The sequence below is a fragment of the Nerophis ophidion genome, linkage group LG08, assembly GCF_033978795.1.
Source record: "Nerophis ophidion isolate RoL-2023_Sa linkage group LG08, RoL_Noph_v1.0, whole genome shotgun sequence".
NCBI lineage: Eukaryota > Metazoa > Chordata > Actinopteri > Syngnathiformes > Syngnathidae > Nerophis > Nerophis ophidion.
In genome coordinates this window covers 78,038,840-78,060,846 of record NC_084618.1, presented here as the reverse complement: position 1 = coordinate 78,060,846, position 22,007 = coordinate 78,038,840, and the positions used below count along the sequence as shown (strand labels likewise).

Genomic DNA, 22,007 nt, shown 5'->3' with positions numbered 1-22,007 from the left:
CGTGGGACACCCAAAGATTCACAGCCCTAATAAGTACAGAGCAACAATAGACCTCAAAGGCACTGCCTTTGCGTGCCGGCTCGATCACATAATATCTAGGTTTTTTCACACACACAAGTGAATGCAAGGCCTACTTGGTCAACAGCCATACAGGTCACACTGAGGGTGGCCGTATAAACAACTTTAACACTGTTAAAAATATGCGCCACACTGTGAACCCACACCAAACAAGAATGACAAACACATTTCGGGAGACTATAGGCACCGTAACACAACATAAACACAACAGAGCAAATACCCAGAACCCCTTGCAGTACTAACTCTTCCTTTGTCCTCCAGTGATACTTGTAGGAAACATTTATTGTCTGTTTTTTGATTTTAAGCCATGCAGGCGAGGATTGTGGACTTAGAGCACAGCTGTCAAACTCAAGGCCCGGGGGACGAATCTGGCCCGCCACATTATTTTATGTGGCCCGCGAAAGCCTAGAAATAATATAAAAAAAATAATATTAATAAAATACTTAATCTTTTTTTTACAAACTATATTTGTTCTTTCCCTTCTGACATTAAAAATCAAGTAATGTATGCAATTGCATATCTTTTCAAAGTCAATATTATGAACATCAAAATATTATATTATCATGTACTCCAAAAATATTTTTTGCTAAATAAAGATAAATACTGTACTTAAATATCTGCTTGACTTATGATTTCAAAACAGATTATCTATCAAATTGTAGATTGTAATATTGACAATAGATTTTACGGTTAAATTCCACCGACTGAGGTTTTTTTTTTACTGTAAAATCAACTTTGGTACTGTTTTTTTTCTCCATATACAGTAAGACACTAAAACATTAAAACACTACAAAAAAAAACACTGAAACTACTAGATTTTACTGTAAAAAAAAATGGCAGCTTTGTTGCATGAATTTTACCTCTAAAAACAGTGGTATTGTTTGTCTTTATATTACATTTTCTTGATATGCTGTAAAACAAAACAAAAAAAAAAAACCCTGCTTTTACTGTAAAATTCTGGTGACCGAGCTGCCAGTTTTAAAAGTAAAATTCTAATATATTGTTAATGCATTATATATACAGTACAGTCCAAAAGTTTGGACACACCTTCTCATTCAATGTGTTTTCTTTATTTTCATGACTATTTACATTGTAGATTGCCACTGAAGGCATCAAAACTATGAATGAACACATGTGGAGTTATGGACTAGACAAAAAAAGATAAAATAAATGAAAACAGGTTTTATATTCTAGTTTCTTCAAAATCGCCACCCTATTAGCATTCTCTCAATGAGCTTCAAGCGCACCAGTGAAGTGAAAACCATTTTAGGATACCTCTTGAAGCATGCAGAATTTGCCTGCAAGTCCGCATTCGGGGCAGGATTACTGGTGTGCTGAAGCAAAAGTCTGTCACTAAAGTCACTGCTCCTTTTAAAGAATCAGTAGAGTGGAAAAACAAGTTGCGTCCATATTGAAGCTATTATTATTACTTGCTCGAATTACTGCTTTGCACACTTTTGGCATTCTCTTGATGAGCTTCAAGCACACCTGTGAAGTGAAAACCATTTCAGGTGACTACCTCTTGAAGCTCATCGAGAGAATGCCAAGAGTGTGCGAAAAAGTAATCCGAGCAAAGTGTATATTCATGTACAGTTGTGATCAAAATTATTCAAGCCCCCCCCCCACACAATTTTGGTGTTTTAGCAAGTTGGATATTTATTCCGTACTTTGTTTATAATCATGTCAAATAAAGATGTGTCAAATAGACAAATGCAATTTCAATTGTAACATTGTATTTTACAAAATACCAAAAAAGGACATTTTTGTTAATATCTCATTGACAAAATGATTCAACCCCCTAGTTCCATGCATCTTTAGTACTTAGTAGAACACCCTTTGGCAGTAATGACATCCTTCAAAGGTGATACATAAGCTTCTTGCAAGCATCTACAGGTATTTTAGCCCATTCCTCTTGGGCAAAGGCCTCCAGTTCATTCGTATTCTTGGGCTTGTGTGCTGCAAACATCCTTCTTCAAGTCCCAACACAGCTTTTCTAGAGGATTTAGGTCTGGCGACTGTGAAGGCCACTCCAGAGTCTTCCAGCCCTTCTTCTGCAACCACTCTGATGTTGATTTGGAGGTATGCTTGGGATGGTTGTCCTGTTGGAAGGTCCAACGTCTCCCAAGCCTCAGCTTCGTCACTGACTTCATGACATTTGCAGCTAATATATCCTGCTAGGAAATAGAATTCATAATGCCTTGAACGCGCTGGAGATTCCCGGTACCTGAGGCAGAGAAACAGCCCCAGAGCATGATTGACCCCCCACCATGCTTAACAGTAGGCAAGGTGTTCTTCTCTTTGTAAGCTTCATTTTTTCTCCTCCAAACATAACGTTGATTCATAGGCCCAAAGAGTTCCAGTTGTGTCTCATCACTCCATAGAACGGATTCCCAAAACCTTTGGGGTTTGTCCAGATGACTTTTGGCATACTGGAGTCTTTTTTTTTCCTGTGCCTGGTAGTCAGAAGTGGGGTGCGCCTGGGAGTTCTGGCATGGAGGCCTTCATCTCGTAGTGCACGCCTTATTGTCTGGGACGAAACCTGCGTTCCCCGCTCTGCAATGTCCTGTTGTAGTTCCTCAGCTGTTACCCAGGGGTTTTTCACCAGTGTACGCTTCAAATACCGGACAGCAGTTGCACACAGCATCCTCTTTCTACCACGCCCAGGTAGTGTTTCCACTGTGCCTTTAGCTTTAAACTTGCAAATTATGCTCCCAACTGTGTCTCTTGGAATGTGTAAGGTCTTTGCTATTTTTTTTGTTATATCCATATCCTTTCTTATCAAGAGAAATTACCACCTCTCTTGACTTCTTTGACCACTCCCTGGACTTCACCATGTTGCAAATACACCTTTGACCATCTACAAGAAGCTGAGCGTCACAGTCTTTTTCAATCAGTTTAATTGTTGCTCGTTATAGTTCTAATCACATCTACAGGTGTTTTCAACACCTGATTGAAAAGACCTTATTCAAAATCTGTTCTTAAGAGTTATGATCTTCAAGGGGTTGAATAATTTTGTCAATGAGATATTAAGAGAAATGACACTGTTTGGTATGTTACAAAATATAATGTTGTAATTCAAGTTGCATTTGTCTATTTAATGCATCTTTATTTGATATGACTATAAACAAAATACGGAATAAATGTCCAACTTGCTGAAACACCAAAATTGTATGGGGGTTGAATAATTTTGATCACAACTGTATTACTCATTGTTAAATGCAACCATAACTGCGAAGTGGCCCTCAATGAAAACAAGTTAGAGGTTTTGCACTGTGGAGGGACATTAGCCGCTAGTTTGTTCGCTGTATAATTTGCGGGACACATGCACTATCGCGATATAAAAGCGTTATTTTCAGCCATATTTTTCATGGAAAAATTACGCAACCCTCACAGTTACAGGTGAAAACGTGTAATAAAGGAACACAAGTGTCATCTTACCTGCATGTAAGCGTGATTGGTCGGGTTCAAGTCCGCACCCACCGGTCCAATGCAAGACCCCTCACATCGATAAGCATTGTATCTTTTAGGGAAGATGATCCAGGACCCCCATCCGATCTGATTAAAGTCCACCTGCATGTCCACTCTGCGGCACAGAGTCTTGTCCACCCTTTTAGACGCCGGCGGGCTCCTCGCCATCTGCTCCCTCTGTCCTCGTTTGCTTCTCCTCCGCTTGGGGGGCCAACGCGGCTTTCTGATTTCTGCCGGGGCCAAGAACTTGGAGCGTTCCGCCGTGTGGAGAAGGCTGGCTTTGGCTTTGGAGTCCTGGTCCGAGGCGGTGCGGGAGAAGATGACCAGCAAGGCCCGGTGGCTCACTTCCTGCTCCCTGCTGGAGTCACGGAGCGCCGCCTTTCTCCTCCTGGACGCTCTTTTGCGGCGATTGGAGGCGGATTTCTCCCGGAGCCAGCTCAGGAGCGGGGCCGTCATGTTGAAGACCTTCCAGCTGTGGGAGGAGGAGACCAAGGCGGACTCCGTGAGGAGGCCCACCAGCTGCTCTTTGCAGGTCCTCGGCACCGCTTTGCACTGCGGGCCGTGCTGGTGGTACACGGCCACGGACACGTTGGACGCGGCCGGAGGGAAGCGGACCCTCAGCTCGGCCGCCTGGATCTGGTGGACTGCCAGGAGGGCGTGGAGGTCAAAGGTTGCCGCCCAGCGCCCGTGCTTGTGCACCAGCCCTGAAGTGAGTATGAAAATTTCATTTTTTTTTTAAATATCAGAGACTTTTAATAAAACATCCAACTAAAAGGTCACAAAATCTATAGCACAGCATATAGTTTAAGGAAAAATTGTTTTTTTAAACGTCACAAACAAAATATACATTATTTTTGATAAGTGAATGTAATGACAATTAGACAAAAACATTGCAATATACAAACCCCGTTTCCATATGAGTTGGGAAATTGTGTTAGATGTAAATATAAACAGAATACAATGATTTGCAAATCATTTTCAAGCCATATTCAATTGAATGCACTACAAAGACAAGATATTTGATGTTCAAACTCATAAACTTTATTTTTTTTTAAAATAATAATTAACTTAGAATTTCATGGCTGCAACACGTGCCAAAGTAGTTGGGAAAGGGCATGTTCACCACTGTGTTACATCACCTTTTCTTTTAACAACACTCAATAAACGTTTGGGAACTGAGGAAACTAATTGTTGAAGTTTTGAAAGTGGAATTCTTTCCCATTTTTGTTTTATGTAGAGCTTCAGTCGTTCAACAGTCCAGTGTCTCCTCTGTTGTATTTTACGCTTCATAATGTGCCACACATTTTCGCTGGGAGACAGGTCTGGACTGCAGGTGGGCCAGGAAAGTACCCGCACTCTTTTTTTACGAAGCCACGCTGTTGTAACACTTGTCTTGCTGAAATAAGCAGGGGCGTCCATGATAACGTTGCTTGGATGACAACATATGTTGCTCCAAAACCTGTATGGACCTTTCAGCATTAATGGTGCCTTCACAGATGTGTAAGTTACCCATGCCTTGGGCACTAATACACCCCCATACCATTACAGATGCTGGCTTTTCAACTTTGCGCCTATAACAATCCGAATGGTTATTTGCCTCTTTGTTCTGGAGGACACCACGTCCACAGTATCCAAATATAATTCGAAATGTGGACTCGTCAGACCACAGAACACCTTTCCACTTTGCATCAGTCCATCAGCCAAGCCGGCGGCGTTTCAGGATGTTGTTGATAAATGGGTTTGGCTTTGCATAGCAGAGTTTTAACTTGCACTTACAGATGTAGCGACCAACTGTAGTTACTGACAGTGGTTTTATGAAGTGTTCCTGAGCCCCTGTGATGATATCCTTTACACACTGATGTCTGTTTTTGATGCAGTACCGCCTGAGGGCTCAAAAGTCCGTAATATCATCGCTTACGTGCAGTGATTTTTCCAGATTCTCTGAACTTTTTGATGATTTTACGGACCGTAGATGGTAAAATCCCTAAAATTCTTGCAATAGCTCGTTGAGAAATGTTGTTCTAAAACTGTTCGACAATTTGCTTACAAAGTGGTGACCCTCACCCCATCCTTGTTTGTGAATTACTTAGCATTTCATGGAAGCTGTTTTTATACTCAATCCTGGCACCTACCTGTTCCCAATTAGCCTGCACACCTGTGGGATTTTCCATATAAGTGTTTGATGAGCATTCCTAAACTTTATCAGTATTTATTGCCACCTTTCCCAACTTCTTTGTCACGTGTTGCTGGCATCAAATTCTAAAGTTAATGATTATTTGCAACAAAAAAAAAATGTTTATCAGTTTGAACATCAAATATGTTGTCTTTGTAGCATATTCAACTGAATATGGCTTGAAAATGATTTGCAAATCATTGTATTCTGTTTATATTTACATCTAACACCATTTCCCAACTCATATGGAAACGGGGTTTGTACTTGAACAATTGTTTAGAAATATCTCCAATAATGCAACAACAAAAATCAGAACTATAATGACTTCCCTTTGAAAATATTTTCCTCCAATTCTCTAAACGACTGTAAATATGTATGGATATTTGTAATGTAAAAACACTTTTTTGAAGTCGATAAATGCCCTCCCCCTGCCCCTTCCAAAATATTGTAATATACTCAAAAACAATAATAAAACAATTTAAAATAAATATTTTTATAAATATAACAATGATTTTCAAAATTCAGTAAAGCTATGACTTTCTTTAAAAAATGTCAATGCTAATATTGACATTTTCCTCTAAACTACCGTAAATATGAATGATTACTTGTAATATAAGGAAATAAAATACAGTAGACACTTTTTTTTTTTTTTGGTAAAAAATGCCCCCCAAAATATTTTACTATACTTCACTGTTTTTTTTAATAACAAACAGTGGCTTGCTTCCGAACAAAATAAATAAAATAATGCTGGTGATGTTTTCCTCTAAAGAGTCACAAAACTAAGTACATATTTGCAACATCTGATAATATAAAATGCAAAAGTAATAACATACGAAAAATAGAATACATTTAATATGCGTCCAACAATTTTGTTTTAAATATTCTTTAAATAATATAACAACAAAAAGTTTCCTTTGATGATACATTCATTATACCTATATGCGGTTAATGTAAAATTTAAAAATATTACTTTTAATTAAAACTTTTAGATGATACACTATTTAAAAAAATTTTTAAAACACTGTACCGATTGTTAATGTGAAATGTCTATATAATATATGACTATAATTACATAATTTGATTACTTTTATTTTATATGTCTAGATTATATACACCTATTGTTTTAGATAATACAACAAAATAATAAAAAACTACAGTACAGTGACTGCCCTTTGGAAAAAAATGTTTTGAAAAGTCACAATACTAAATATATTGTAACTTAAAAAAAAAAAAATACCAGTGGTTTAAATATTAAATTAAATATCAATGCATCGATATTTTGTTTCTTGTCCTAAGCTACGTAGCTTAACTACATTTTCCAGTACATTGACGGTAGTTTAGCTACTTTTTAACGAGTAGCTTTTCCTGTAGTTTAGCTACTTTTAGACCCACAAAGGGAGGTAGCTTACATCAAAGCTACAAAAAGACAAAACGGACTGCGAAATCCAGGCCCCAAAAAATACCAAGAAAATACAATGACATGTATGAATGAGAACATCCGTACATACGGAAAAAATCCATGATGTTTGGTTGGTGTTTGTACGATAAGTCACAATTGGCTAAGGTTAGGGCGAAACATTACATACAGACCAATCATAGGCAAGATAAGGCGGGTCATTGAAACCAGGAAGCAGAATCATAACAGTCACATGATAATGAAGGAGTCCGAGACAGAGGGACGCTTCAAGCTGACAATAAAACACATACTTGAAAATGGCAGAGAGATTCTCTTCCGCAGAGTAGATTTTTCTTTTTCTTTGGTAATTAAAATGACGTCCAGGAAACCCACAATAATGTGTGTCACAATTAGACACGCATGCGTTTAGAGAAAACAATGCCAAAAACCTTAGTTTTTAAGTTGTTTGCTCTGTAGACCAAAATCATAACTGCTCTCTTCATTGAAAACGTGGAACACAAATTTAGGAACACACATGAAGTCGAGTTGAGTTCCTGAAAAGTTTTACTGCACATAACCATTACCAACTGTTATAAAAAAAAAAACACATCATTGTTTTTTTTTGTCAAGTTATCGATAGATGCTGTTTTTTTTTGTTTTTTTTACTTTAGGTACAGAAAATGAATAACATTATCGGGAAAAAGAAAAGAAAAACTAAATACATACATGAGGTGCAGGAAACCCCTAGAGGTAGTTGTAGCGTGTCCCCAGCTCAATGACAAATAGTTAATAGTAATTTATTGGGTCCCTTTGTACACTCTCTGTTTCAATAACGTTTAGGGGGTGTAACGGTACACAAAAATGTAGGTTCGGTACGTGCCTCGGTTTAGAGGTCACGGTTCGATTCATTTTCGGTACAGTAAGAAAACCACAAAATATACATATTTTGGCTATTTATTTACCAAATTTGCAATATCTTCCACCAAAAATATTTTTTTTGTGGAATATTTGATGTAAAGTAATCAATAATTCATAATAACATTGATTTTTATTCAATATTATAGAATAGAATAGAATAGAAAGTGTCAGGCTTGCCACTGACAGTTTGTTTGTGTTTTAGTTTTTCCTCTGTGTGGTTAGTATTTCCTGTTTTTAGTTCCTGTCAGCGCTCTTATTTTGTTAGTTTCCTGTCTTTGTCCCTGAGCACTGTTTCACCTCCGCTGCGGCTGATTGGCACCAGGCCACACCTGGTGTCAATCAGCCCAATCCTATTTTTACCTGCTTTGTTCCTCCAGTCAGTTCTGGATTATTGTATTACATGTCACTCTTGTCGTTGCTACTTGTCATTGCTACCTGTCGTGTCAATGCAGCGTTGCGGTAAGCTATGTTTGATAATGATTTTTAGCTTACTGTCTTTTTTTCCCTGCTTCCAGTTTGTTTTCTTATTACAAGTACGACTTCTGTTTTCCTGCTAGATACCTGCTAGCTTCCACGCTAGGCCTTTTTGTTTGTTATCCGCCCACGTGCACACTTTTTGTTTGTACCCTTTGTTTATTTTTGTTTTAGTATTTATATCAAATCATGTTTACTCACTCCATGCCTGCCTCCATCTCTGCATCTTGGGGTTTGCCAACAAAATCGGAATAGCGGTAACTACGGTGGCCGAGAAAGTTTGCAACAAATGCAAACTCCACCAGATGATATTAAGCATCAATATCAATATTATTTTTTTTGAACCTGGAAAAACGATATTTTGAATCTCCAGGATGAGTGGAAAGTAACAAAAACAACTTAGTTTTTTTGTCCTGATTAAGAAGAATGTTTGGACGGCGGAACGGTTGAAATGCATTGAAGAATGTGGAAGGAGTAATCGCCGGAAAAAAAGGGTCTGAAATAACGTGAAATTCTCTAAATTTTTTTTCCTCTTACGGAAGGTTTTTTGTAGAGAATAAATGATGAAAAAAAACATAATTGAACGGTTTAAAAGAGGAGAAAACACGAAAAAAATGAAAATAAAATTTTGAAACATAGTTTATCTTCAAGTTCGACTCTTTAAAATTCATAATTCAACTGAAAAAAAATGAATAGAAAAACTAGCTAATTCGGATCTTTTTGAAAAAAGAAAATTATTTATGGAAAATCATCAGTATTTTTTCCTGATTAAGATTAATTTTAGAATTTTGATGACATGTTTTAAATAGGTTAAAATCCAATCTGCACTTTGTTAGAATATGTAACAAATTGGACCAAGCTATATTTCTAACAGACGAATCATTATTTCTTTTAGATTTTCCTGTACAAAAATTTTAAAAGAAATTCTAAAGACTTTGAAATAAGATTTAAATTTGATTCTAAAGATTTTGTAAGTTTGAAGAAATATTTCACAAATATTCTTCGTCGAAAAAACAGAAGCTAAAATGGATAATAAAATTAAAATGTATTTATTATTTTTTACAATAATAATAATAAAAAAATATTACTTGAAAATTGATTTAAACTGTCAGGAAAGAAGAGGAAGGAATTTAAAAGGTAAAAAGGTTAAAAATCCTTAAATTATTTTTAAGGTTCTATTTTTTCTCAAAAATTGTCTTTCTGAAAGTTATAAGAAGCAAAGTAAAAAAATAAATGAATTTATTTAAATAAGTGAAGACCATGTCTTTCAAATATTTTCTTGGATTTTCACATTCCATTGGAGTTTTGTCCCTCTTAGAATTAAAAATGTCGAGCAAAACGAGACTAGCTTGCTAGTAAATAAATACAATTTCAAAAATAGAGGCAGCTCACTGGTAAGTGCTGCTATTTGAGCTATTTTTAGAACAGGCCAGCGGGCGACTCATCTGGTCCTTACGGGCACCGCGTTGGTGACCCCTGCTCTACAGTCTTTAATATCATCAAAAGGTTCAGAGAATCCGGAGAAATCACTGCACCTAAGCGGCAAGGCTGAAAACCAACATTGAATGCCCGTGATCTTTGATCCCTCCCACGACTTACATTGTTCATCAAGCAAGAATGGGAAAGTACTCCACCTGAAAAGCTTCAAAAATGTGTTAAAAGGAAAGGCCATGTAACACAGTGGTAAAAATGCCCCTCTGACAACTTTTTCGCAATGTGTTGCTGCCATTAAATTCTAAGTTAATGATTATTTACACCAAAAAAAAAGTTTCTCAGTGTGAACATGAAATACCTTGTCTTTGCAGTCTATTCAATTGAATATAATTTGAAAAGGATTAGCAAATTATTGTATTCTGGTTTTATTTAGTGGCTGGGGAGAGGGAAGTCTGGGCTTCCCTGCTTAGGCTGCTGCCCCCGCGACCCGACCTTGGATAAGTGGAAGAAGATGGATGGATGGATTTACACAACGTGCCAACTTCACTGGTTTTGTGTTTAGTTAAAGGCCTACTGAAACCCACTACTAGCGACCACGCAGTCTGATAGTTTTTATATCAATGATCAATCAATCAATCAATGTTTACTTATATAGCCCTAAATCAGTAGTGTCTCAAAGGGCTGCACAAACCACTACGACATCCTCGGGCAAGGAAAACTCACACCCAGTGGGACATCGGTGACAATAATGACCCAATGGGACGTCGGTGACAATGATGACTATGAGAACATGATACTGTGATACTGATGATACTGATGACTATGAGAACATATGAGAACATGATACTGTGAAAGATCAATCCATAATGGATCCAACACAGTCGCGAGAGTCCAGTCCAAAGCGGATCCAACACAGCAGCGAGAGTCCCGTTCACAGCGGAGCCAGCAGGAAACCATCCCAAGCCAGCAGGAAACCATCCCAAGCGGAGGCTGATCAGCAGCGCAGAGATGTCCCAGCCGATACACAGGCAAGCAGTACATGGCCACCGGATCGGACCGGACTCCCTCCACAAAGGAGAGTGGGACATAGAAGAAAAAGAAAAGAAACGGCAGATCAACTGGTCTAAAAAGGGAGTCTATTTAAAGGCTAGAGTATACAGATGAGTTTTAAGGTGAGACTTAAATGCTTCTACTGAGGTAGCATCTCGAACTGTTACCGGGAGGGCATTCCAGAGTACTGGAGCCCGAATGGAAAACGCTGAAATATTAACATTGCAACACACTTTTTAGTTTACTAAAGTGCAATTTTAAATTTCCCGGGAGTTTCGTCCTGAAAACGTAGTGTAATGATGACGTGTACGCAAGACATCACGGGTTTTTAGGAAGTATGAGCGCTGCACACACACACAGCTAAAAGTCGTCTGCTTTAACTGCATAATTATGCAGTTTTTTGGACATCTGTGTTGCTGAATCTTTTGCAATTTGTTCAATTAATATTGGAGAAGTCACAGTAGAAAGATGGAATTGGGAAGCTTTAGCCTTTAGCCACACAAACATACGGTGATTCCTTGTTTAAAATTCCTGGAGGGGAAACTTTACTATGGATCAGAGCGGTCAAGCGAACATGGATCCCTACCAAATGTCAACCAGCAGGTTTTGGTGAGAAAATTGTGGTTAAAAAGTCGCTTCTTACCGGAGAAAAGCTGAGCTTGTGCCGTCCATAGCTGCCGTCGACTTCGCTTAGACATTGGCATCAAGACACCCGTGGACACACACCTGCGACTATCAGGTACTGTTAAACTCACTAAAACACTAGCAACACAATAGAAAGATAAGGGATTTCCCAGAAGTATCCTAGTAAATGTGTCTAAAAACATCAGAGTCCGACCGAATGCAATCGCGTTTTTTTTTTCAACTTGTTTTTTTTTTTTTTCTAGTTTGTCGCTATCAATATCCTCAAACACGAATCTTTCATCCTCGCTCAAATTAATGGGGGAATTGTCGTTTTCTCGGTCCGAATAGCACTTTTTGTTGGAGGCCCCCATTAAAATCAATGTGAATATGTGAGGAGCCCCCACACTTGCGACGTCATCGTCTGCGACTTCCGGTAGAGGCAGGGCTTTTCTATTAGCACCGAAAGTTGCGACCTTTATCGTGGATGTTCTCTACTAAATCCTTTCAGCAAAAATATGGCAATATCGCGAAATGATCAATGAGATTTTCTGATTAAAACGGGGATAGCAGGTCCATTCTGTGTCCTACTTGATCATTTCGCGATATTGCCATATTTTTAGGGCTTCACGGTGGCAGAGGGGTTAGTGCGTCTGCCTCACAATACGAAGGTCCTGCAGTCCTGGGTTCAAATCCAGGCTCGGGATCTTTCTGTGTGGAGTTTGCATGTTCTCCCCGTGAATGCGTGGGTTCCCTCCGGGTACTCCGGCTTCCTCCCACCTCCAAAGACATGCACCTGGGGATAGGTTGATTGGCAACACTAAATTGGCCCTAGTGTGTGAATGTTGTCTGTCTATCTGTGTTGGCCCTGCGATGAGGTGGCGACTTGTCCAGGGTGTACCCCGCCTTCCGCCCGATTGTAGCTGAGATAGGCGCCAGCGCCCCCGCCCGTGACCCCGGAAGGGAATAAGCGGTAGAAAATGGATGGATGGATGATCCAGACACACACATGCAGTGACATATAGGGACTGAGGATATATTTTCGAGCAATCTGGCATTAGTATGGATACTATTATCAAAACAACTAAAATTACAATTAAGGCATATCAGTAAAATGTTAGTTCCAAAATTTGGAGAAGAGCTTGTCCTATTAAAAATATATTGGTAAATGTGAATGAAGCTTTTGAAATGTTTAATAAACACAATTTTGCAACAATCTAACAAATACCAGTCCCATGTTCCATGTACATTTCAATAGGGGTGAACCTCCATCCATCCATCCATCCATTTTCTACCGCTTATTCCTTTCGGGTCTGCGGGGGGGGCGCTGGCGCCTATCTCAGCTACAATCGGGGCGGAAGGCGGGGTACACCCTGGACAAGTCGCCACCTCATCGCAGGGCCAACACAGATAGACAGACAACATTCACACACTAGGGCCAATTTAGTGTTGCCAATCAACCTATCCCCAGGTGCATGTCTTTGGAAGTGGGAGGAAGCCGGAGTACCCGGAGGGAACCCACGCATTCACGGGGAGAACATGCAAACTCCACACAAGAAAGATCCCAAGCCTGGATTTGAACCCAGGACTGCAGGAACTTCGTATTAAAGATAAACATCCATCAATCCATCCGTTCCCGCTTATTCCCTTTCGGGGTCGCAGGGGGCGCTGGCGCCTATCTCAGCTACAATCGGGGCGGATGGTGGGGTACACCCTGGACAAGTCGCCACCTCATCGCAGGGCCAACACAGATAACAAATTTTAAAAAAAGTTCCATTTGCAATTAATCATGATTATTAAATATGAGTTAACTCTGTCTTATCCAACAATTGCGACGACTTTTTTACTGCCAACTGAATTTCGTTTTTTTAATGATTTCTGCTGGTGGTGTGCATCCGGATTTTTTTATTTATTTAAAAAATGTGCCTCGGCTCAAAAAAGGTTGAAAAATTGAATTAATCTCCAGGGTTAACCTTCCTCTTGTGTTAGCTTTCTGTTTACCATCTCTTATGTTAACGGGTCAGTTTTGACCCATGTTTTAAATCAGCTGTAAAATACACTAAAAACAATTACCTATCATCCAATTTGTTTCTCATCTCTTGGTTACCTTGTTAGGCTTCCTTATCCTTGAAAATATTGGTTTTAATATTGTTGGTTTGGGCCATTGGGCCTTTTTTTTGTCAGTGTACACCTCGATTTCAATTTTTAAAAATGGTAAAACGAACCTCAAGAGAATCATATAAATAAAAAAAAGGTTGTTGTGTTACCTAACTATTACTAAGGGGTATTAGAACACATCTCTTAAATAAATGTGTTTTGTTTATTTTTTCATTTTAAGAATTTTAACTATAGTAACATCTATGGTGTTACGGGTTCAATTTCCACCCATATATATTTATTCAAGAAAAAGGCTAAAAAGTATTTTCTTCAGCAACAGAAATCCAACATCAAACAAACAACCAATCAAGCAAATGAAACCAAGAGAAATAGATTACATCCATCCATCCATCCATCCATCTTCTTCCGCTTATCCGAGGTCGGGGTCGCGGGGGCAGCAGCCTAAGCAGGGAAACCCAGACTTCCCTCTCCCCAGCCACTTCGTCTAGCTCTTCCCGGGGGATCCCGAGGCGTTCCCAGGCCAGCCGGGAGACATAGTCTTCCCAACGTGTCCTGGGTCTTCCCCGTGGCCCTCCTACCGGTTGGACGTGCCCTAAACACCTCCCTAGGGAGGCGTTCGGGTGGCATCCTGACCAGATGCCCGAACCACCTCATCTGGCTCCTCTCGATGTGGAGGAGCAGCGGCTTTACTTTGAGTTCCTCCCGGATGGCAGAGCTTCTCACCCTATCTCTAAGGGAGAGACCCAAACTCATTTGGGCCGCTTGTACCCGTGATCTTATCCTTTCGGTCATGACCCAAAGCTCATGACCATAGGTGAGGATGGGAACGTAGATCGACCGGTAAATTGAGAGCTTTGCCTTCCGGCTCAGCTCCTTCTTCACCACAACGGATCGATACAACGTCCGCATTACTGAAGACGCCGCACCGATCCGCCTGTCGATCTCACCATCCACTCTTCCCTCACTCGTGAACAAGACTCCTAGGTACTTGAACTCCTCCACTTGGGGCAGGGTCTCTCCCCAACCCGGAGATGGCATTCCACTCTTTTCCGGGCGAGAACCATGGACTCGGACTTGGAAGTGCTGAGATTACTAGTTCCGAAACTAATAAAAAAACAAAATCAGAGTGGCAAAAAGTGGACACTTTTAGTGTCCGTCTTTTGTTTGTTTTTGTACAGGATAACAAGGTAAAACAAGAATCCACTAAAGCTCACATGATTGGGAGAGGAGCTGGCTGTCAGTGTGTTCAGTTTTGGCTCTTATCATTGCTTTATCATCTTGTTTTTATAACCGGGTCGAAACCGACCCTAACAACACCAAGGGCATAATTTCTACCAGAGCATTTTATAATGTAGTGAAACAAATTAAAATGTTTCATTTTGTTGACAAAGAGGTTCCTGACAAAGTCAAAAAACTTTGATGCAAAAAAATTAATGTATGTGGTGTTTTTATGCATTTAAAAACTAACACAAGACGAAGGTTAAAGCTTTTCAAACATTCGACCAATTGCCTGCATTCACTCATCACGCCGCGCTCATCACGTGATCAAACTGTTTTAATCCACTCAAAAAGTCAACAACCGAAACCCCGCGGCTGCCAACGAGGCAAACACCTTGCAGACATGTGCGACGTCGCTTGTGTGCCACGCGCAACAGAATCCTGCGGCTCTAATCTAATCAGGACAAGTGTGAAGGGGAGGAAAAAGAACTAAGGACACTTGTTGATTTGGTAAGAGATTTGTAGGAGGAGGAGGGGGGGGGCGTCTGGCGAGATATACAATCAACATTTCAGCTATTTAAGGTGGAAAAAAAAAAAAGAGGTTTGCTTTGAGAATTAAAGCAGAAAAAAAGCCGGACTCTTTTCACACGCTGACCCCCTCCCACCCTCCTTACTCGCGTGGGATGTGGATTGAAGCCTTCTCAGATCGTCTGGCAACCCCCCGCCCTTCCCGCCCTTAACATGTCGCAACACGGTGTCACTCCCTTTTAGTAACAAATAAATAAAAAGTGAGCGAAATAATGTGGGAAATATAATATAATATAATATAATATTACCTCTCGCTATCAAACTCCTCACCGTGTCCGCCTCCAGCTCCGCGGCGTCCACGGGCCGGGTGAAGTTGCGGTAGAGGGTGAACCATGTAGCTGGGCAGGTGGTGCCCGGCGCCGCGCTCCTGCGCCGGCGGGAAGCGGTGCAGGGTGCCCCGGCCGCGGCCCTGACCCTGGCCGGGCCCCGGCACCTGCAGGAGGGGCACCAGCAGCAGCAGCAGCGGCTTCCACGGCTCCATGACGCCCCCAATAAGACACGATCCCTTTTTCAATGCGGAATCTTTTTTTTTTTTTTTTCTTTCAGGGGTGTCTTATATACCCTCAGACGACCTCCCCTCCCGCTTTCATGTCAGCAAGTAGCTGAGAACATTAAAGGAAATTGACATGCGTCCTCAAGACGTGTTACCTGACAGCTCATCAGCCTTTCAGCTGCTAATTAGGCAGCCCTACTGGATGCTGCTTCTTTTTCTTTTTTTTTTAAACTAATTATTAGGGTTTCTCATAGCGCAAGGGTGTCCAAACTTTTTCCACTGAGGGCCGCGGACTGAAAAAAAATCAAAGTATGCGGCGGCCATTTTGATATTTTTTCTTTTTTAAAAGCAATACAAGTGGCTCTCAAATGGGGGTACTTGAGATTTTTCAAAAATATTCCAAAAATCGCAAAAATGCCAATAACCTTTATAACAGTCGTCCCCAACCTTTTTGTATCCGCAGACCGGTCAACGCTTAATATATATATATATATATATATATATATATTAAGAGACGTAGTAGTCTTGTGATTTTTCCCACATCTACATATATATATATATATATATATATATATATATATATATATGTAGGTGTGGGAAAAAATCACAAGACTACTTCATCTCTACAGATCTGTTTCATGAGGGGTTCCCTCAATCATCAGGAGATCTCCTGATGATTGAGGGAACCCCTCATGAAACAGATCTGTAGAGATGAAGTAGTCTTGTGATTTTTTCCCCACACCTACATATTGCGCTCTACCACGGTATCGAGCACTATTCTCCGGATAATCCAATCAAGACATAATATATATATATATATATATATATATATATATATATATATATTTTTTTTTTTTTTGATTTTGTACTGTGTCCTTGAGTGCCCAGAAAGGCGCCTTATAAATACAATTTATTATTATTATTATTATTATTATTAAAATAAATGCAACAATGCAATATTCAGTGTTGACAGCTAGATTTTTTTGTGGACATGTTCCATAAATATTGATGTTAAAGATTTCTTTGTCTGTGAAGAAATGTTTAGAATGCAACGATGAGGTTGCGACTTGTTCAGGGTGTACGCCGCCTTCCGCCCGATTGTAGCTGAGATAGGCACCAGCGCCCCTCGCGACCCCAAAAATAATACTTCAAGAAAACATGAATGTAAGTTCATAAACTGTGAAAACACACTGCTTATTCTTTGTAATCATCTTATCTTATCCATCTTTGTTGTTGTTATTGTTGTGTCCTGAGCAAGACACTTCACCCTTGCTCCTGATGGGTGCTGGTTGGCGCCTTGCATGGCAGCTCCCTCCATCAGTGTGTGAATGTGTGTGTGAATGGGTAAATGTGGAAGTAGTGTCAAAGCGCTTTGAGTACCTTGAAGGTAGAAAAGCGCTATAGAAGTACAACCCATTTATCATTTATTTGTTGTTTTTATCCAATTTGATTTTATTGTTTTGATTTTGTACTGTGTCCTTGAGTGCCCAGAAAGGCGCCTTATAAATAAAATGTATAATTATTATTATTATTATTATTATTATTAAAAGAAATGCAACAATGCAATATTCAGTGTTGACAGCTACATTTTTTGTGGACATGTTCCATAAATATTGAAGTTAAAGATTTCTTTCTTTGTGAAGAAATGTTTAGAATGCTGCGATGAGGGTGGCGACTTGTCCAGGGTGTACCCCGCCTTCCGCCCGATTGTAGCTGAGATAGGCACCAGCGCCCCCCGCGACCCCAAAGGGAATCAGCGGTAGGAAATGGATGGATGGATGTTTAGAATGAAGTTGATGAATCCAGATGGATCTCTATTACAATCCCCAAAGAGGGCACTTTAAGTTGATGATTACTTCTATGTGTTGAAATCGTTATTTATAAGTGAATCACTAGTTATTTTTAAATATATTTTTTTCCAAATAGTTCAAGAAAGACCACTACAAATTAGCAATATTTTGCACTGTTATACAATTTAATAAATGGTAAATGGGTTGTACTTGTATAGCGCTTTTCTACCCCTATTTAAGGAGCCCAAAGATCTTTGACAGTATTTCCACATTCACACACACATTCACATACTGATGGAGGGAGCTGCCATGCAAGGCGCTCACCAGGACCCATCATGAGCAAGGGTGAAGTGTCTTACCCAAGGGCACAACGAACCTGACTAGGATGGTAGAGGGTGGGGATTGAACCAATAACCCTCAGATTGCTGGCACAGCCACTCTAACAACTTCGCCACGCCGTCCCATAAATCAGAAACTGATGACATAGTGCTGTATTTGACTATTTTATCTCTTTTTTGCAACCAAAAATGCTTTGCTCTGATTCGGGGGTACGGCAAACACACAAACTATGCAACATTTTTCCTCCAAAACATTCCAAAGTGGAATATTTGACGTGAAGTAATTGGAACCCTAAATAGGTCAATAATTCATAACAACAACAAAAAGAATAAGTGTTGAAAATAAGCCAAATGTATATTTTTTTACTTTTAACGCTTAAGTACCCTGGGGGTACTTGAAGGTTTATGCCAAGGGGTACTTGAGATTTTTCAAAAATATTCTAAAAATAGCAACAATTCAAAAATTCTTTATAAATATATTTATTGAATAAAACTTCAACAAAATATGAATGTAAAGTCATAAACTGTGAAAAGAAATGCAACAATGCAATATTCAGTGTTGACATCTAGATTTTTTGTGAACATGTTCCATAAATATTGATGTTAAAGGCCTACTGAAACCCACTACTACTGACCTAATAGTTTATATATCAATGATGAAATATTAATATTGCAACACATGCCAATACGGCCTTTTTAGTTTACTAAATTGCAATTTTAAATTTCCCGCGGAGTTTCGTGTTGAAAACGTCGCGGAATGATGACACGTGCGCGTGACGTCACTGACTGTCAGGAAATATTAGCAGCTGCACCACTTGCGGCTAAAAGTAGTCTGCTTTAATCGCATAATTACACAGTATTTTGGACATCTGTGTTGCTGAATCTTTTGCAATTTGTACATTTAATAATGGAGACGTCAAAGAAGAATGCTGTTGGTGGAAAGCGGTGGATTGCAGCTGCCTTTAGCACCGAGACACAGCCGATGGTTCTTTGTTTGTTGTGAAGCTTTAACACGGAGCGGTCAAGCGAACATGTTTTCTCTACGTCAACCAGCATGTTTTTGGATGAGGAAATTGTGATATATATCTTACCGGAGACATCATTGGATTATTCGTCGTCCTGCAGCGGCTGCTTTAATCGCATAATTACACAGTATTTTGGACATCTGTGTTGCTGAATCTTTTGCAATTTGTTCAATTAATAATGGAGACGTCAAAGAAGAAGGCTGTTGGTGGAAAGCGGTGGATTGCAGCTGCCTTTAGCACCGAGACACAGCCGATGGTTCTTTGTTTGTTGTGAAGCTTTAACACGGAGCGGTCAAGCGAACATGTTTTCTCTACGTCAACCAGCATGTTTTTGAATGAGGAAATTGTGATGTATATCTTACCGGAGACATCATTGGATTATTCGTCGTCCTGCAGCGGCTGCTTTAATCGCATAATTACACAGTATTTTGGACATCTGTGTTGCTGAATCTTTTGCAATTTGTTCAATTAATAATGGAGACGTCAAAGAAGAAGGCTGTTGGTGGAAAGCGGTGGATTGCAGCTGCCTTTAGCACCGAGACACAGTCGATGGTTCTTTGTTTGTTGTGAAGCTTTAACACGGAGCGGTCAAGTGAACATGTTTTCTCTACGTCAACCAGCATGTTTTTGGATGAAGAAATTGTGATATATATATCTTACCGGAGACATCATTGGATTATTCGTCGTCCTGCAGCGGCTGTGAGCTTGGCTCCTCGGCTTGTCTCTGAGACACTTTGTCTTCAGCGCAGCCATCCGACCTCGAGGTATTGTTGTGATCCGGCTTCGGATCACACATCTCTAGCGTGTTTATGTCCTTTTTGTATTGTCCTATGTTTTGATCATGTTTTGGACTCTGCCGATCCCGTTTGTTAGCGCACTTCCTTGTTTTGTACTGTCACCATGGCAACCTAATAACGCCTCCTGCGCGGACTCACTACGCACACCTGTTTTGAATTATTTGTGTGGTATTTAAGACCACCTGCTACCTTAGTTCCTCCTGGCTGTTTCGTTGGCTCACGCAACAAGTTACGATCTGTTATTCTTCATTGTTTTTACTCTGCTAAGTTTTAGCTTAGCTTTCCACGCGTTGCTTATGGACTTTTGAACTCTACCCTTTGCTACAAGTAGCATTTAGCTTTCCGTGCGGTGGCACGCCTTTTCTTTTCCTTTGTCAAGTGTTTTGTGGTGTTTTATTATTAAATCTGGTTCCTACCTCCACTCCTGCTTGCTCCATATTGGGGCCGACACCTCCGCGCATCACAATGCGCCCACCAAATCTTAACAAGTATGTCTTTACAATCTTTTACAATCTTTAAAATCTCACTAAAACACTATTAAAACAATAAGCAGATAAGGGATCTTCCAGAATTATCCTAGTAAATGTGTCTAACTACATCTGAAACGCTCACACTGCCGCCGTCTAGAGCCGTCGTTTTTCTTTTTTAGTGCCACACTCTAAATTTCCTCATCCACAAATATTTCATCCTCACTCAAATTAATTGGGAAATCGTCGCTTTCTCGGTCCGATTTGCTCTCTCTGCTGGTGGCTCACATTATAAACAATGTGAGGATGTGAGAAACCCTCACACCGGTGACATCACGCGCACATCGTCTGCTACTTCCTGTACAGGCAAGGCTTTTTTTATTAGCGACCAAAAGTTGCGAACTTTATCGTCGATGTTCTCTACTAAATCCTTTCATCAAAAATATGGCAATATCGCGAAATGATCAAGTATGACACATAGAATGGACCTGCTATCCCCGTTTAAATAAGAACATCTCATTTCAGTAGGCCTTTAAAGGCCTACTGAAAGCCACTACTACCGACCACGCAGTCTGATAGTTTATACATCAATGATGAAATATTAACATTGCAACACATGCCAATACGGCCTTTTTAGTTTCCTAAATTGCAATTTTAAATTTCCCGCGGAGTTTCTTTTTGGAAACGTCGCGGAATGATGACGCGTGCGCGAGAAATATTAGCGCAGCACCATTTGCGGCTAAAAGTCATCTGTATTCATCGCGCAATTAAACGGTATTCTGGACATCTGTGTTGCTGATTCTTTTGCAATTTGTTCAATTAATAATGGAGAAGTCAAAGTAGAAAGATGGAGTTGGGAAGCTTTCGCCTTTAGCCACACAAACACACGGTGATTCCTTCTTTAAAATTCCCGCAGGTGAAGCTTTACTATGGATCAGAGCGGTCAAGCGAACATGGATCACGACTACATGTCAACCGGCAGTTTTCGGTGAGAAAATTGTGGTAAAAAGTCGCCTCTTACCGGAGATCAGCTGAGCTTGTGCCGTCCATGCAGCTGACGTCGACTTTCCCTCAGAGACTGGCCTCAAGACACCCGTGGACACACTCCCCCGACTATCAGGTACTATTTAATCTCACCAAAACACTAGCAACACAATAGAAAGATAAGGGATTTCCCAGAATTATCCTAGTAAATGTGTCTAAAAACATCTGAATCCGTCCCAATGCAATCACCTTTTTTTTTTCTAGTCCTTTGCTAGCAATATCATCATCCACTTTGGACTGGACTCTCGCGACTGTGTTGGATCCATTGTGGATTGAACTTTCACAGTATCATGTTAGACCCGCTCGACATCCATTGCTTTCCTCCTCTCCAAGGTTCTCATAGTCATTATTGTCACCGACGTCCCACTGGGTGTGAGTTTTCCTTGCCCTTATGTGGGCCTACCGAGGATGTCGTAGTGGTTTGTGCAGCCCTTTGAGACACTAGTGATTTAGGGCTATATAAGTAAACATTGATTGATTGATTGATCCACGAATCTTTCATCCTCGCTCAAATTAA

The 22,007-nt window shown here is 40.1% G+C and overlaps 1 protein-coding gene across 1 annotated transcript in view; it reads right to left on the bottom strand.

Annotated features, from left to right (window-relative positions):
- The window catches only part of ndr2 (nodal-related 2), a 56,510-nt gene that overhangs the window by 6,926 nt on the left and 27,577 nt on the right, over window positions 1-22,007 (bottom strand). Inside the window, exons 2-3 of the mRNA XM_061909848.1 lie at window positions 15,785-16,041; window positions 3,517-4,250 (exon numbers count right to left, since the gene is read on the bottom strand). Coding sequence (XP_061765832.1) covers window positions 3,517-4,250; window positions 15,785-16,041 — 991 coding nt within the window. The remainder of the gene's footprint in view (window positions 1-3,516; window positions 4,251-15,784; window positions 16,042-22,007) is intronic.